The sequence below is a fragment of the Danio rerio genome, chromosome 1 (assembly GCF_052040795.2).
Source record: "Danio rerio strain M-AB ecotype USA chromosome 1, GRCz13ab, whole genome shotgun sequence".
Classification (NCBI taxonomy): Eukaryota; Metazoa; Chordata; class Actinopteri; order Cypriniformes; family Danionidae; genus Danio; species Danio rerio.
Window position 1 is genome coordinate 51,202,099 of NC_141021.1, and position 18,362 is coordinate 51,220,460.

The 18,362-nt window shown below is 32.8% G+C and overlaps 1 protein-coding gene across 2 annotated transcripts in view; it reads right to left on the bottom strand.

Moving 5' to 3' along the window:
• The window catches only part of sorcs1 (sortilin-related VPS10 domain containing receptor 1), a 346,560-nt gene that overhangs the window by 143,177 nt on the left and 185,021 nt on the right, over nucleotides 1–18,362 (bottom strand). For both annotated transcript variants that reach the window (XR_015476922.1, XM_087237652.1), the window contains exon 3: nucleotides 7,066–7,165. Coding sequence is in view for 1 of the 2 variants with exons in the window: in XM_087237652.1 (XP_087093778.1) it covers nucleotides 7,066–7,165 (100 nt within the window). In the remaining variant the exon portion in view is untranslated. The remainder of the gene's footprint in view (nucleotides 1–7,065; nucleotides 7,166–18,362) is intronic.

Below are 18,362 nucleotides of genomic sequence, written 5' to 3' on the forward strand. Positions count from 1 at the left end.
TTGAAGAGAAGTTTAATTTGATTGGAGAATGAAAAAGATGCAACTGATAGTGCGCTTTAACACCCAGAGTTGAAATTTTGTAAAATGCAAGACACAGTAACCGGTTAAAATACATTATGTGCAATGCGTGCAAAACACTTGCAGCCATTAGTAAAACGTTCAAAAAAAGCTGCCTCTCAATGGAAAAATTATGTTTGATGTGATCAAGGTCATACAGTATATAAGCAGCAGGAATGAGCACTATGGCCATTCATTCTACACTCTCTCATTCTCATTCTAGTTAAGGTAGTTTCAGTGTTAATTACATAGAAAGCAGGGGAAACACAAACGATTATGTTTCTATGAAATCCTATTGTGTTTTCAATAGGTTGATCTTTTTCCATTGCTTCATCAAGGACACTATCATCAGCTAACATGAGTGGATTAATAAAGCCAAATACCACAGCTTCATTATGGCTCTGAATGGACCAGCTCCGCTTCAGTCCATCATTCACCTTCAAACATAATCATTGCTTGTTTGATATAAATAGCCGAGCCACATTATATGTTAATGCGACAGCAGAGAGAAAAAAAAGGATGTTGACTATCCTGTTAAACCCAAAGCTGTTATTATGTTTACAGTAGAGTTTTTAATTAAGACCCAGACCTGGTTTTATAATGCTATTGGAAATGAGAGTGGCTACTTAATGGGAGCCACGGCTTGTGTCTGTATTACTGGCTGGAAAATAATGGATTGAAATTTGTCCATGCATGTCTACTGTGTTTCAAATGATATTGAGCTGCATTTCCGGTGTGGGAAATAAATAATAATAATAATAATAATAATAATAATAATAATAATAATAATAATAATAATAATAATAATAACAACAAAATAATAATAATAATAATAATAATAATAAATAAATAAAAATAAATAAAAATAAATAAATAAATAAATAAATAAATAAATAAATAAATAAATAAAAATTAATAAATAATAATAATAATAATAATAATAATAAATATCTTCTAATAGTACAGCCATGATACAAAAAACTTTGACTAACTTTTTTTTTATCTGTCATGTTTGGCATACTAAAAGCTGTGAGAATTCAAAATGTATGTCTATTTTCCTCTTCATTAAGTCTATAAACTGAAATATATATATGTTTTTTGTTTCTTTAATGATGTCAGTTTGACGACTTGAGTGAAAATAAACTTAGCCACTCCCTTTTAATCCATTAGTTTGATGTGAGTGAAAGATGAAAGGAGAAATGCAAACATAAGAACATCCACCCCCTACTCAATATTCCATTTGAGTTGAAAATACGTCATCATACTAAAATAAATGTCCGCAGCAACTTTAACGTGACATTGTTATCGAGCCTAATCTCACAAGGAAAAGTAACTGTTTTATGTTTTGTCACTTTAGTGGCGAATTCCTACGAGTTCAGTTGTAGGAAAACTGTCATTGGTAAATGAGCAAATCATACTAAATTGTACAAATGAGAACACGGGGAGAACATGGAAACTCCACACAGAAATGCCAACTGACCCAGCCAAGGCTCAAACCAGCAACCTTCTTGCTGTTAGGCGACATCGCTACCCACAGCGCCACTGAGCTGCTTTGACATCCACACACACACAAAAGAAATTGTATACAGTGTGTGTTTACAACTCACACTGAATAAATTGATTATGGATATTAATAATTTGACGAAATTATTAAACACTCTATTAATTATAGACATTGTCTTATTCAGTTTAAAATAATTCATAGGGCACATTATTAAAAAAAAATTCCAATAGAATCTTCCAAAATATTTCACCTGTTTGCGGAAAATAAAATCCATCAGATGCAGATCGATCTCACAGTTTAATTTTTTGCTCTAAGATACAGAATTATTGGAATGGAATTTTTTCAAGTGCAATTCCAGTTGCAATTACAACCCGATCCAATGCTTTTCATTCTGGAATTCTCTAAACAAACGTTTTTGTTGTTAAATACACAACATAAATTGCTCTTATACTGTTTAATAACTGACAGGAAACTACTACTACTGTTTTGGAAATAAAGGAATCCCCTACATGTAAACTCTGGCCTTGCTTCTATTTTACACTTGTAGTAAATTAGATACAAATTGAAAAGAAAAATTGAACAATTTGACAAAATTTGGAATAATTTTATCTGCTACCTTAAAACCTATTATAATAACCATCACCTCTGTAATGTTTTAATATGCTTTGTCATCATACTCTGTTGTTTAAACAGGTCTTTGTAACAAGTTTGCTTGTTATAAGGGTGTTTTGTTTTATTTATTATTATTATGATTTTCATATTGTTTTTCCTTTTTATTGTTTTTCCTATTTATTTATTTATTTAATTGTTTGTTTGTTTGTTTGTTTGTTTGTTTGTTTGTTTGTTTGTTTGTTTGTTTGTTCTTATTTTCTTTGCCTATGTTATATGTGGACAAAATATGTAAACAGAGATTTTTATTTATTTTTTTCTGAATCTGTGTCTTCAATAAAACATATTTGACAAAAGAAATAAATAAATAAAAAATAAAACTAAGATTTTGGACTGTAATATCGAATCCTACATACTGCCTTTTTAAAGGGTTAAAAGACTTCACTGATCATACAATTTAATGAAAGTTACTGCCATAATTCACAGGGAAAAAAATGATAAATGAATCTCTTCTGCTGTGCAAGAAGTAAAAAGATGATTGTAATTTAGAGCAGATGAACAGTACAGTAGTGTTGAGCAGACGTCAATGACATTTGTGTGTGTTAGTGGTGGTGCTAGAGATGCCGTCTAGACATGATGTAATTAAATCTGCCGTTTCTGAACTGCTGGGAAATATGAATCCCTAAATAAGCACCCACATCTGTAGGCAAAACAAAATTGATCTGTTAGAGAAACATCCCAGATTATTACATTATGATTGAGTGCCACAATGCCACATGTCTCAGCGTTCAAACAGCACAATGAAGACAACAAGACAAGGAAGAACAATTAACTGGAAATCAGCAGCACAAATAACTTGCCTATATGTTTTCATTTAGCTGTTAAAGGCTGGTCAATATTTCAAGTGCTGGTCGATTTAGAAATTTTGCTGCAATTACTTGATTCCTTTAGAGTAATTGAATGAAAACAGCCAATATACACAATTAAGTGTTTAATTGATTGCATTTAATCAATTGGCGTCTGATGATTTTAATTCACTGTGTATGAAATGTCCCATGGTGTCTGCATCCAATTAACTTGACTAAAGTGAATTTAATAAGCATGTTAAAGCCTCGTGTTACTATTATATCGTTAAAAATGTATAAACTACACTTTTTAGGACTAGCAAAATTAATCAAATCTGCATATAATGAACATTTCTACTCAATGTGTATTCCCCCCACCCTCGAAGCTGTTTCATTGATTAGAAATTGTTCATTGTGAGAGCAATCAATATAAAATCAGCTCAAAACACTATAATTTGATAGTCAAATGAGGCAGAAATAATGCGCCACTGATTAAACTATGAAATATAAGACCAGCTATAATCATGGGTACTTCATTTTCACTCAGATCCACACACTTCACCTTTCAGACTTGATTAGCCATTAGCTTAAAGCTACGGTTTTACAGCAGAAACAACACTACTTTTAACATCCCGAGGTGCATTTCATCTTCATTACGGGGCATAATTAACTGACTAATTACCCCGGGCCAAATAATAATTGACTCTTCTTGATAAAGAAAATAGCAAAAGTGGAGAAAAGACATTTAAAAGGGAAGTTTAAAGAAGCCACATGCTTCTCAATCAAAATGTAAAGATTGAAAATAGAGAACAATTGATGAACACTTATTCTTTTAGGAAAAAGTCATTTGCATACACCCAAACTGATGTTTGTTTAAACTACTTATTTAAAACGAGCTGCAATAACACAGTTCTTAGGTTTTAAGTTTTGGTAGCATAATAGTTTTATGTTCAATCCACTTAAATCTGTAAAACTTAATATGTTAACATAATTTATTTATGTCGTCCCAACCCAAATAGATTAAGTTAACTTTTTTAAATATATATATTTTTACAAATTAAAGTGGATTAAACTAAATCAAAGCCCTTGTCAGATCACATGATGTTCTTGACATCGGGTGTCGGGGAGAGTCATAAACTACAAATGACTGTCGTGACACAGGATTCAATTGTTTCTTCTCAGGTAATGTGGCATAGTTCACGACAACAGACATTTTCTTTTTTTCCATTCTTCATAACGAGTTTAGTCACCTGGATGAAATTGAGCAATAGGAGCACATCATTTCTCAGTTATCTCAGCAGGTGCTGAATTTAATCTGCGGTCAGGTAATCAAAAATAGACTGCATATTTACTTGGTGGTCTTGGGTGGATGAGATCAATTATTGGTTATGCAAACTTTAACTACTTTCTCTATAATATTAAGGGTGTTAAGCAATTGTATTTGACAAAAAATGCAGACATCCCCATTCTCACAAGGAGTTACTGAGTTCTCTCAGCCTTCCGACTGAGTTAATTCTTTCAAGGTATTTTGGAGACACGTTCAGTGCCACTAATACATTCAAATTACTTGATTAAACAAATTAAATTGACTAACTGGCAATAGATGATTTTTTCATTAAAAATGAAAACAGTTTAATATAGGTTTCTCTGAAAGTAAATATTTTACTTAATTTTATTTAGGCAAGGTTTTGTTTTATTTAACAAACCAGTTTGTGCTTTGGCACTGAAGCATATAGTGGACTAGTTTTGAAGCACGTCACCTCAGATGTTATTTGTTATCCTTGTTTATCAAGTAGATAAAGCACCAGCAAAAAATACATTAAAATGAAGATACAAATTATACCAAACAAAAATCATTTAAAAAAAAAAAAAAATTTAAGAAAAATATACGTCATGTACAACGGCGGAGAAGAGTTGACCACGGCGACCACGACCGGGTTCGAGTCTGGGAAAGATTCCAGAAATCAGATAAGACAAAAACAGAGTCCAAAAAATAAAATGAACAAGTGAATAACAGGGTGAGAATGTGGTAAAATTCGAAAGTGGTAAAAATCAGATGAGGGCTTTTTTCTTTTTCTAAACCGTCGGGTAGGTTTAAGAAAGTGGGCGGGCGGGTCAATCTGTAAAATTGGTTGGGTTTAGGGGAGGAGGAGGGTGGGTCAGTTGATTGGCCAGTCGCCCCGTCAATCATTCAGTCTGTCAACAGCAGCCTCTGGTGGGTTTACGCGAGAACAGCGTGGGCGTGAACGGCACTCGTGAGAGACATTTGAGATACGAAAAAGCGCACACAGTGGCCTCTTGCGAAAACAAACAAAAACTGCAAAAAATACGTACCTCCCGGGACGTATTTGGCGGTCTCCAGAAACGTCCACGGGGCATTTTCAAAATGAGCTTGGGTTGGTTGTATCACAAACCTCATTTTTTACATAATTATTTTGTCTTGAGCATCTGATTTTTTTTTTTTTTTTGTATCACTCATGGCAAGTTTAGGCAAGGGAGTGTTTAATAAGCAACCCTGGAACGAAAAATATTCATTTAGATTTAAAAAAAAAAAAATATATATATATATATATATATATATATATATATATATATATATATATATATATATATATATATATATATATATATATATATATATATATATATATATTTTTTTTTTTTTTTTTTTTTTTTTTAATGTCTTAGACATTATGGGATGACTGATCATGAGCGAACGTGTAGTCTCGTATATTTGCTACCCCCCCAAAAAAAAAGATTTTACCAAGACAAAACTGTTTTTTTACCAAGACTTTTGTAACCAACAAAAGAAATGGTGTGATCTGACCAAGACTTAAGTTGTCCCAAAAAAAAAAAAGAATTGTGTTGATGCTAATTTTAATTAGTAGTTTGAACAAGCAGAAAACAAATTATATTTTATTAACTGTACTTTTAACAAGATGTGGATTTCATCATCATTACAGGACATACTTAACAAACAAACATCCACAAGTAAATATAAAGACGATTTTTAATAAAGAGGTTTAAAAATGTGACAAAGAAAGATGGATTTAACCCCACAAACCTCAAGCTCCAAAATTAGATTGAAGCTTAGCATGCTACATTAGCTTGACCGATACTTTTAACCACCTCAGGCACACATCATCTTCATTATGGGACATAATTAACACTAATGATCACAAGCAAATAATAACTGACTCTTTTTGATAAAGACAAGCGTAAACAATAGCCAATAGTGTTTTATTTATCACAGCTTTGCCATGGCATTACTGCAGTAAAAGTGATGGAGCTCAAGTGGATCAAATGAAAAGTAAATCAGATTGAAAGGGGCGGGCTTGTCAGATACTAGTGAGCATTTGATTGGTTATGATGTGATGAGAAACTGTAGTATGCTACAAGCTGTACTTTACATGTTTATATCTTTTAAATGGGATTTGTGTCACTATTTTGGTGCTTACAGATATCTTAACAGCTAGCAATACTGATGCTAACATCTAAAAAGCTTTATTTTTATTTCATGAGACCTTTAAAGAAGGAGTACAAAGATAGATAACGTGGACTGTCAAAGCAAACGTCCAAGCCTCAAGCCATAAATACAAGCTTCTTGTCAAGCCTTTGATTAAAACACAAGCAATTTATGACTCTCTTTTCACCCACTTCATAATTCATTAGCCCTCAAACAGAGAAAAAAAAACTCCAGAAGAAAATAGAAACACAGCTTAATCAATATTAATGACACGACAGCGGTTTTCCTTTGAACGCTACTATATCTCCAAGTGAAAACTGTAGTCAGTGAATCTTTAAAATGTATTGATCTCATAAAAACCTGAGAGGTTAGTAAATACTACCAGAGGATGAATTAGCCAACAGCAAAACCCAGCCAAGATGAAGACCTGTGAAATCCTTCCAGTGTGGCTTAGCGGTCATAAATGAGCAGGGGGTTGAAGCTCGACACACACACACACATAAACATAATCACCTTGAAAAATGCTTTCGTAAAAGACACATCATGAAGACTGAGATGGAAGAAATGGATGCCGTAAATCTCACCTTGCGCTTGTTGTTGGGGCTGACGTACAGATAGCTGAGGATGGTCTTTACGCCCACCTTTTCATTGAGCTTCTCGTAAGTGGTCCCGTAATCGGTTGACCTGAAATGTAATCAGAGGCCTTGATGAGAACCTGGGGAATCGGCTGCTGTAATTAAAGACCCGCTGTGCACTTTAAAACAAGGCTGAAGCGAGGCTGAAACTCTAGCTTATTCGCGGAAGCAAAACACTTCTTAAGTGCCTAATTTGATTTAGGGAAGGTAATTACAGGTTTGAGAAATGTTGCAGGCATTTGGTGTACAGTAGGTATGCAGTGTGTTTGCTGTTGCTTTGTACAGTGTGGTCGGCTATTCACTTTTGAGCAAGCTAAAAGGTTCACTGTCAACTTCATTGTAGAATTGACTTTTAGAACGAGAACATTTGTACAATCATTGGTAACACTTTATTTTGATGGTCCATTTGAGTATTAATAGACTGTCTGCGTATTATCGGTTGATACTGCTGCTCAACAGACATTTAATTGACTATAAGAAACTTTGCAAGTACAACTTACACAAACGCTAACCCCAACCTAACAGTCTATTTATAATCTACTGAGAATTAGTTGGCATGTAGATGTAATGTAACTTAAATTCAACAAACAGACCCTCAAAAAAAAGGGTGACCCAATCATTTTGAACGTCACCTATGGAGAATTTCTGATACCAAATGGACTGATTGAACGACCGCATTTCATCTGTGATATTTAGCTGAGAATTCCCTCTATTTATAAATGGATACAGATTGTGGTAGAGGAAATAAATATCATTTAAAAATATCTGTCATAGATGACCATAGCTTTTGAGGTGTTTTACATTTATTTACACTTTTCATTTATGATAATTCAGTACAATGAGGGTTTGATCTCTGCTTAGACAATATATAATGCTAAAAAATAGACAGCGCTAATTATTAAATACACCTCATTTTAAAAATTAATATTTTTATCCATTTCTTAGTGAAATATATTTTGGTGTATTTAACCTTCCTGTCGTGTTCGGGTAAAATCTGACCGATTTGCAACTTAATCATAAATATTGTGTTTTACATCTGATTGCCTCAAGGCCTTATGATATCCTCCACACTGTGCACATGAACATATACAAGTGATGATCCCCTTTTTCATTGATTTTTTTTTTTTTTTTCAAAGGTTTTAATGAACCTTGTTACACCTGTGGTGTTCCCGGTCAAAAGTGACCTCCATAGGAAAAAAAAAAAAATGGATATCCAGACTATATTCATCAACTGACAGGAAACATCCCTATATACTGAGCAAGAGCCAGTTGTGCATAATTCATTTGTGATGATTTAGTCAAAAAGGTTCAAACATGGTAAAAATTTGGTAAAAAATATTTAAATATAATAAGAATTCATAAAGATTGTATTATTTAAAGTGCATCATTTAATAATTAATACAATTTAAAAACAAATTTGATTTTTTTTTTTGGTTTCCGACAGTAATATGTCATGATGTCATTAGTTTGTACGTTTGGGTCAGATTGTAGGTATGGGTATTGGAAGCAACACCCATTTGTGACCGAGCTATATCGAGTCTATTTTACCCTATTTTTGTTTTGCATTTCTTCAGTAAACCTTTTTTAAAAAAGGATTTGGTCTTACTTGCATTTTTTTTCAAATACTGGTTGTTGGACTAGCTGCAAAAAGGTGGTAGATAAGGATGTGGATGAAAGATGTGCCACTACATACTGTATACTTCTTCAACTCACTCACTAACTATTTGTATTATCACTGCAGCTATTTTATGTCTAACTCTATCAGTTTATGTTAACACTACTTTAAGACATTGTTCACAGCTAAATGATGTTGAATAAAAAAATGTTTTATGTGTTTAATAAAGAGCTCAAGTTAAAACCGACTGGTCAATTTTGACCGGGGACACTAAAGTAAGGGGCAGGGGTCCGTTCTTCGTACGTGGATTACTCAGTTAGCTGGATTTGGATATTGACGATTTGACACGATCCAGGATCGTTTCGTTCTTCAAAGCTGATACGACAGTTGAAAATAGTAAATATTTTTTAACTATATATATATATATATATATATATATATATATATATATATATATATATATATATATATAAACTTATAGTTATTAATAAAACAAATAAAGTTATATTTATTATTAAAACCTATGCAATCTGCACCCTCGAAATTAAAGTACAAAGACTGCCACCTGGTGGTGCAAAGAAAAAACTTATTGATATGAACTTTTTAAAATCGTTTTAGTACAATTTGTGTATTATAATAGAAATGCAGAATACGTAACTTTTAAAAAAAAGCAATAATACATTTATGCATAAACATGTTTTGACAGTTAATATGCCAGTGATTATGCTTCACAAAAGTTGCAGATGCCTTTACCAACATCAAAATGCTCTTGTAAACATCCAGTTATTCCATACAGCGATTTAAAAAAACGGCTACTATAATAAAGAAAATCTTTTCTAAATGTAGAACTAAATACACTGATATGCATTGAAATACATGATGAATACTCTTGACACATGAAAGCGTAAAGCCTGCAGTTCACAACAAATGTGGAGAGTTATAGCGTTTCATATTCATCAAACCGTTTACTGCTAATTTGATGTCATTTTGCTCACATGGATAATTGAATATTAATCAGATGATGTCATTACGCTGCTGTGCCGTCAGCCAATCGTTGCATTGCTGATCATGATTTCGAGGATCGATAGATCTGTCCTTCTCCACACACGCAGCGATCTCAGACTAGTTTATCCAGACATTCTAATCTGATTCGCGAACTTGTTTGAAGAACCAAATCAGCGAGAGATCAGTTATCAAGATTAAAAGATCCAGGATCTGCCAAATCATCATAGATCATTTAAGCGAGGTACAAAGAATGGACCCCAGGAGGTGAACACAACAGGAGGGTTAAACAAAACAGATCTAAAACAAAATATTGCAAATAAATAAATAAACAAATAAATACAATCTACAAAATTTCAACATATTTTTTTTTTTGACATTTTTTTTGCTTCTCTTGATTTTTCCTCGTTTTTAAATTTGTTTTTAAATATTTTTCTATAACATATATATTTGGCTGTACTTGTTTTTGGACCATTATCGTTGGTTATTTTGTTAGAAGAGCTCCAGATTTGGCTTCAGTACTGACTAATCTAATGTATATGCACTATATATATATATATATATATATATATATATATATATATATATATATATATATATATATATATATATATATATATATATAACCTCCTATTACAAATAGGAATTTAAAAGACAGATTTGTGAAGGGTGTACTCGGGGCTTAATTGTACTTAAGGGCTTAAGGCTGTACTCACGCCTCTGAAATCTGATCCGGCATCTCATTTTACCAATCGCCCTCCTCCCCCGTCCGCTGTTTACCTTTACTTTCTTCCGCAACTCCCCAACCTTCTTCACTTGTACACAACCCCAAAACAACCCCGCTGCTCTTAACTTTCGTCCGCGACACCCCCAGCCATCCAACACCAACCCACCCCCTTGCACTCCACTCCCACCCCCTCTTGCTCTTTCATGTGCGATACCTCTACATCCATGGGTAACATGCCAGATCCGTCACCCCGATCAGTTCCTGGACTTCGCAACACACAAATTAAGCACTGGGTGTACTTATATATGCTGAGCACTGTCTATATCTAAAATATAAATATATAAAATAAACTAAAAATATTCAATCAATACAATCAAACAAAACTGGACTCAAATGAATGTGTAGAACCATCTAAAGCATTATCAGAAGAAAAGGACAGCAAAAGGTCTAAATGTTTTGGACCATGTGATATTTCAGTTTTTCTTTTTTAATAAATCTGCAAAAGTGTCAACAGTTCTGTGTTTTTCAGTCAATATGAGATGCTGTGTGTACATTAACAAGGTTATCAATGTACCTAAATGATTAAAGGATTTTAGAAAATGGCTGCAATATGTAAACACACACACACACACACACACATTCACACACACACACACGCACGCACGCACGCACGCACGCACGCACGTACACACACACACACACACACACACAGAAAAACTAGCAACAAAAGAAAAACTAGCACACTAGCCAAACTAACGAGTTTTGACCTTGGCTGCTACTTTTATCTTTATTCTATTGTAACAGTACGGTGCATGCAGGTCTGTTATTAATCCAATGACAAAAAAGCAAACAAAACATTAGCCTTCTTTGTGGGGTGGGGGGTATAGAAAATTGAAAGCTGCAAACGAAAAGTTGATTAGCAAAGTCTCATTAACATTAAAGCTTCAGATTGAGCGATGACAGATTCTCAAGATGAACTCGCAGCATGTCTTTTCCTCTGACTGATGGTCTCTTTTCTTTAATTTCCCTCTATACTGTACATTTAATTAAAAGCTGACATTTTTGTGTGAATGCCAATGAGCATGGGGATGATGGGGTGACAGGGTGTCTACAGAAATAACTCCTTAACTCAATTAAAATATTTGATGATTTCAAAAGTTCTTTATCAACAATATTGGAGAAGATGTGCTCAAAGTTAATGAATCTATTTTTTATGTTTGGTTCGGATAGGATTTTTTTTTTCAAAGTAAAATATTAATAAAATTACTTTTTTTTGTTCTTCATTATAAAACTAATCTAATACAGTCTCATGGCAATTAATGACCTTATCACTTTTTATGCTATGTTATAGCTAGTTCAGATACATTCATTTTAATTTTTTTTTGTTTGTTTGTTTTTTCAACTTTTATTGACATTCTTAGTCATTTGGAATGCTATATTGTTTGTAATGTAAATTATAGTACACAAAATTAGCCAATGAGCTACCAGTATTTATTTTATGTTACTATATACTGTACATCATCATGCACTTTAAAAAACTTAAAAAGGTGTAAATGTAAAAATTTTATCTAAAACAACCACACTGTAAATAAAACCTGCTGCTGAGCTTTTTTTTTTAGTTGACTCAACCTAAAAGTGGAGTGAAAAAAAAGAAAAGCTGTGCAACATTAAGTTGAGTCAACTTTTTTGCATGGACTACAAAACATGATCTGTAAAAAGTTGACTCAACTTAAAATTTTAAAACAACTTTCAAAACATTTTCAACTCAATTACTGCACTTGACTTAATTTAAGTTGAATCAACTTAAAAATGTCCTGATGTTTGTTGCTTTAAAAATTGAATTTGAGTCAACATTTTTTTATATTTTAACTGATATTTTTAGTCAAGAGGTTTACTTGTTAAATTACTTCTATAACAATAATAATAATGATAATAATAATAATAATATTAATAATAATAATAATAATAATGATAATGATGATAATAATTATAATAATAATAATACTAATAATAATATTTATTATTATTATTATTATTATTATTATTATTATTGTTGTTGTTGTTGTTGTTGTTGTTGTTGTTATTATGATTAGTATTTATAGTTCAATAATTTCATTAATTAATAATTGATAGCAATAATAATTATATTATTATTATTATTATTATTATTATTATTATTATTATTATTATTATTATTAATAATAATAATATTATTATCATCATTATCCATTATTAATCAATAAAACTATTGATTAATAATAATAATAATAATAATAATAATAATAATAATAATAATAATAATAATAATAATAATTATTATTATTATTATTATTATTATTATTATTATTATTATCATTATTATCATTATCATTATTATTATTATTATTATTATTATTATTATTATTATTATTATTATTTTCAAAAATCTAGTAATAACTAACAATATTATTAATCAATCAATTCATTTTCATCTTAGTCCCTTTATTAATCCATGGTCGGATGAACGGAATGAACCACCAACTTATCCAGCACATGTTTTACGCAGCGAATGCCCTTCCAGCTGCAACCCATCTCTGGGAAACATCCATGCACACTCATTCACATTCATACACTACGGACAATTTAGCCTACCCAATTCACCTGTACCGCATGTATTTGGACTGTGGGGGAAACCGGAGCACCCGGAAAAAACCCACACGAAGGCAGGGAGAACATGCAAACTCCACACAGAAACACCAACTGACCCAGTCGAGGTTTGAACCAGTGACCTTCTTGCTGTGAGGCAACATATAATTATTATTATATTTTTTTTTATTAATATTATTTCTATTATTCTACTATCTGTGTCCATATAAAAATTCAAAGTTTGAAGTTAACAGTAAGATTTGTGTTGTAGTAACTCATACAAAAATCAATCTTGTTAAATGTACTAAATTAAATATAAATAAATGTCAGGATAATCTGACAGTGTTCATCTGACAGAGAAAAGTCATACACACCAAGAATGGCTTGATGTTGAGTAAATTATTGGGTAATGTTTAAATTCTGGGTGAACTATTTTTTTAAATAACAACTGCCAATCTCTCATTATTCATGGATGCTTACTGTGTATTTACTCTCTCCATACAACAAAAGCAAGCAACACACTTTACAACAATGTTTTAAGTAGTTTACTAACGTGAACTAAAAACGAAAGATACTTGTACATCATCTATTAGTTCAACATTTACTAATGTTTTATTTAAATCATAAGTCATGCTTCTTAACATTAGTGCAAGAGAGTTAACATGAACTATGAACAACTATTTTCATTAACTAAAGTTAACAGAGATGAATAAATACTGTAAGACATGTATTGTTCATTGTTTGCTCATGTTAGTTACTAATATGAACTAATACAACCTTTTTGTAAAGTGTTTACACCGCATTTTGTTACTCCCACTTCTTCTCATTGGCTCACAAACAGACCAATCCAAAGGTGCAAGAACGGGACGAGAATAAAAGTCTCAGTCAAGGTCAAAACAACGTCCTCATCAAGTTCAAAAACAAGATTTGTAAATCCCGAAAAAGCGAAGACATCTGGTCAGGACCGCATTTGTCCTACAAATAAGTCTTCGCAAATGACCGCTGAAACAAAGGGAGCGTTTAACGGTTGACTAATGAGCTCCAAATGCAGCACAGGTGTGTGGAAACTATCGAGATAAACACAGTATCCCGGTGAGGATGCCCTCTGTTGACTGCTAAGGGAACAACAGAGCAAATGAGCAAACAAACAAACACAGCCGTTTCAGAGGATGCTGCTTTGTTGTTCTGCTGCGGGATGTAGCAGCTACTTACTAAATATATGTCATTTTCCAGACTCCACAGAGATAAAATTAAAGTTCTCAGTGCTGTAAATAAACAGAGGCAGTCATTTAGCTCTTTATTTAAGTGACTTGTAGCACATTTTAAAGTTATTCTGCGAGCTTCAGTGCACCGGTTTAAGGCAACACACACAAAAAAAGTCATAGGTGATATTTTTAGAAGCTTGCTATAATAAGAAAGTTCATTATGATGCTGAAATCCATTGTAAATATCTAAAGATTGGAATATATTGTGTATAAATTCAGTTAATCGACGACTTTGAGTGTTATTAGTAACAAACATTTTAAGTTATCAAATCGATGAGTTCAGTTAACGGAATGAACTGTCTAAACCAGTATGTACAGTAGCTACTCAAATGGTTTGATATTGCTTCAAGCATTGAGTTAATTTAACACAACATATTTACATTTTTACTATATATATTTCATTTATGAGTTTCCATTACTATTTTCCATTGTCAAAGTAACTTAAAAAAAAAAAAGTAAGTTAAACTAACTTAAATTAGTGATGTACACGGTTAGGTTTTACAGTGTTCAGAGTTATTAGCCCCCCTTTTAAATTATTTTTTCTCTTTTAAATATTTCCCAAATGATGTTTAACAGAGCAAGGACATTTTCACAGTATGTCTGATAACATTTTTTCTTCTGGAAAAAGTCTTATTTGTTTTATTTCAGCAAGAATAAAAGCAGTTTTTAATTTCTTAAACACCATTTCAAGGACAACATTTTTAACCCCTTTAAGTTATATATTTTTGTCGATAGTCTACAGAACAAACCATTGTTATACCAAAACTTGCCTAATTACACTAACCTGCCTAGTTAACCTAATTAACCTAGTTAAGCCTTTAAATGTCACTTTAAGCTGTATAGAAGTGTCTTGATAAATAGTCAAATATCATTTACTGTCATCATGGCAAAGATAAAATAAATCAGTTATTAGAAATGAGTTATTAAAACTAATATGTTTAGAAATGTGCTGAAAAAATCTCTTCATTAAACAGAAATTGGGGAAAATAATAAACAGGGGGCTAATAATTCTAGTTATTAGTCTAGTATCTAGTTATAGTTCTAATAACTGTATACTGTATGTATATTTTTCATATTTATATATAATTTTTTTAATCTCAAAACTGTTTGCAAACTTCTGAGAATTGCCACTCCAAAATCAGTCATTTTTATCGCAAACAATCTTTAAAAATATTGTGAAAAACTAGGGGGTCTGTACAGTACATCCTGGCTGTTGTTAGTATTTCCAGAATTTTGAACTGATAAAAAGATTCATTTTCTAATATGCTTAAAAACAGAAACAAGAATTTTAAATCTTTATCAAACCTTTACATTTTTGTGCTGGAATCATATTCAAATGAGTGCATAACTAAACAAAAAATGGCTTCATTTGCATATTTAAATAACATTACAGAAAACTCTGGAAGAATTTTTTTTATCCTATTCGCATGAAGTCGTGCCTTAAAGATAATAAAGAGCAACATAGTTAAACCAAAGTGCTAAACTCCATTTTAAAAAAGCATTAAATTCTTGTGACTAGTCAATCAAAAGTTGTTTTTTAGGACTGTCATTCACAAACTGAGGAATGAATAATGTGACAGCCTTCAGAAATCCTAAAACATCAAACTACTTCATCACAGACCAGAAAGACGACACTGAAAGCTTTTACTGAAATGTAACGCACTTTTCGTTTTATACACTTGTACATAAACATGAAGAGGAGAGAGAGAGAGAGAGAGAGAGAGAGAGAGAGAGAGAGAGAGAGAGAGAGAGAGATCCAGCAACGGGTTGTTTACATTTCTTTGTAAATGTTGAATATTGACAGCATTTGAAAACAGGCCGTGGTGAAGCTGTGGCGAGTTTTATCAAATATTCATACGTTCATCTGTGTGCTAATGTGAAACTTGTGTTCAGTTGAGGTCTGACATTTTTTTAAACATGTTTTTTCGGGGTAGAACTGCCATTTCGAATCTATTTTAGAGGAGCAAAGTCTCGCCAACTCTCGCACAGATGATGCAAAGACACGAACATCAGAGAATCAAGATATCCGCTACCACTTTAAAATTGTGTGATCAAACGCTAAACCAGGACAGGGGGCAAAAAAAAAAAAAAGATGTTCGAATGTTAAGAGTTTTACAAACCTCATTTGACTTGCACTCTGATGACAAGAATAAAAAAAAAAGGGGGAGAAATTTGGAACTTCATTTTTTTTTAAATATGTAATAAGTTTGAACATTGTTTTTTTATGGCTGCTTTCTGTTATAAACTCTTTTTGGAAACGCAAGAGTGATTTTAACATTTGACTTTGGACCATTAAGAGGTTCTCTGAGATTTTTAATTATTGCATTAAAAGCATGCCACTTCAAATGTTCACATTAAAGAGGATTTGCTCTACTTTATTGTGGCACCAATAAGGATTAAATAAGGCACAGTGTTGAGCCCATCAAGGATTTGTTGATTGGAGTTTTATTACTGAGCTTTGTTGCATTACTTCACTTTAAAACACACATTAGCACATGTGCGATTAAAGCTCGCATTACGATTCTCCAGCGTAGTTTAATTAAGCTTTAACAATGTTACTTTTTTATTTTCATTTGAGTGACTATGAAGTTACTATGGAAGGATGGATGGATGGATAGTAGGAGGGATGGATAGATGGAAGGGAGGATGGATGGATGGAGGGATGGATGAATGGATAGACAGATTGATGGATGAATGGATGGATGGATAGATGGAAGGATGGATGGATGGATAGATGGATAGATCGATAGACGGACAAACTGACGGATGGATGGATGGGTGGATGGATGGGACGATAGATGGATGGATGGATGGATGGATGGATGGATGGATGGATGGATGGATGAGAAGATGCATGGATGGATGGACAGACAGACGGATGGATGGATGGTTGGATGGATGGATGGGAGGATAGATAATTGGATAGATGGACAGACAGACGTATGAATGGATAGATGGGTGGATGGATGGGAAGATGGATGGATGGACGGGTGGATGGATGGATGGATAGATGGGAGGATGGATGAATGGATGGACAGATGGATGGACGGATGGATGGATGGAAGGATAGATGGATGGATGGATAAGAGAATGGATAGATGGATGGATGGATGGATGGATGGATGGATGGATGGATGGACAGACGAACAGACAGACGGATGGGTGGATGGATGTATGGATGGATGGATGACAGGATGAGAGGATGGATGGATGGATAGACAAACAGATGGATAGATGGGTTGGTGGATGGATGGATGGATGGATGGATGGATGGGAAGATAGACGATGGATGGACGGATTGATGGTAGGATGGATAGACGGATTGAAGGATGGATGGATGGATGTATGGATGGATGGATGGGAGGATAACAGGATGGATGGATGGACAGAGGGATGCATGGGTGGATGGATGGGAAGTTGGATGGATGGACGGGCAGATGGGAGGGAGTATAGATGTATGGATGTATGGATGGATGGATGTATGAATGTATGGATGGATGTATGGATGTATGGTGGATGGATGGATGGACGGACAGACGGATGGATGGATGAATGGATGGAAGAATTCACAGGTAAAATCAAAGAATGAGCAAAATAAAGATAGACAAGTAATTTAAAAGAACCATAAAATAAAAGAATGATGAATAAAACAACATAAAATGAAGGAATGATAAAACATGAATTATAGATAAAAAGACAAGTAAAGTGAAAGAATACTAGAACAAAGAATAGAAATTTTTCTTAGGTAGATATTTTTCTTTCTTTTTTCACAGTTTACATGTGTTATATAGTGCTAATTCATCTATTCATTCATTCAATCATTCATTGCAATAGATATTGACTATGTACTCTATATACCATCAGCAGAATAGTAGAAAATCTCATTTTACCCTTCTTTTACTGTTTAGAGTGGGCAAAACTGTTTGTTCTTCCAAATACTGGATTAGTGATCTAGATGACCTTAAGCTTAATTAATATGCACATTTAACTAAATGCACACAGGTACTGATAA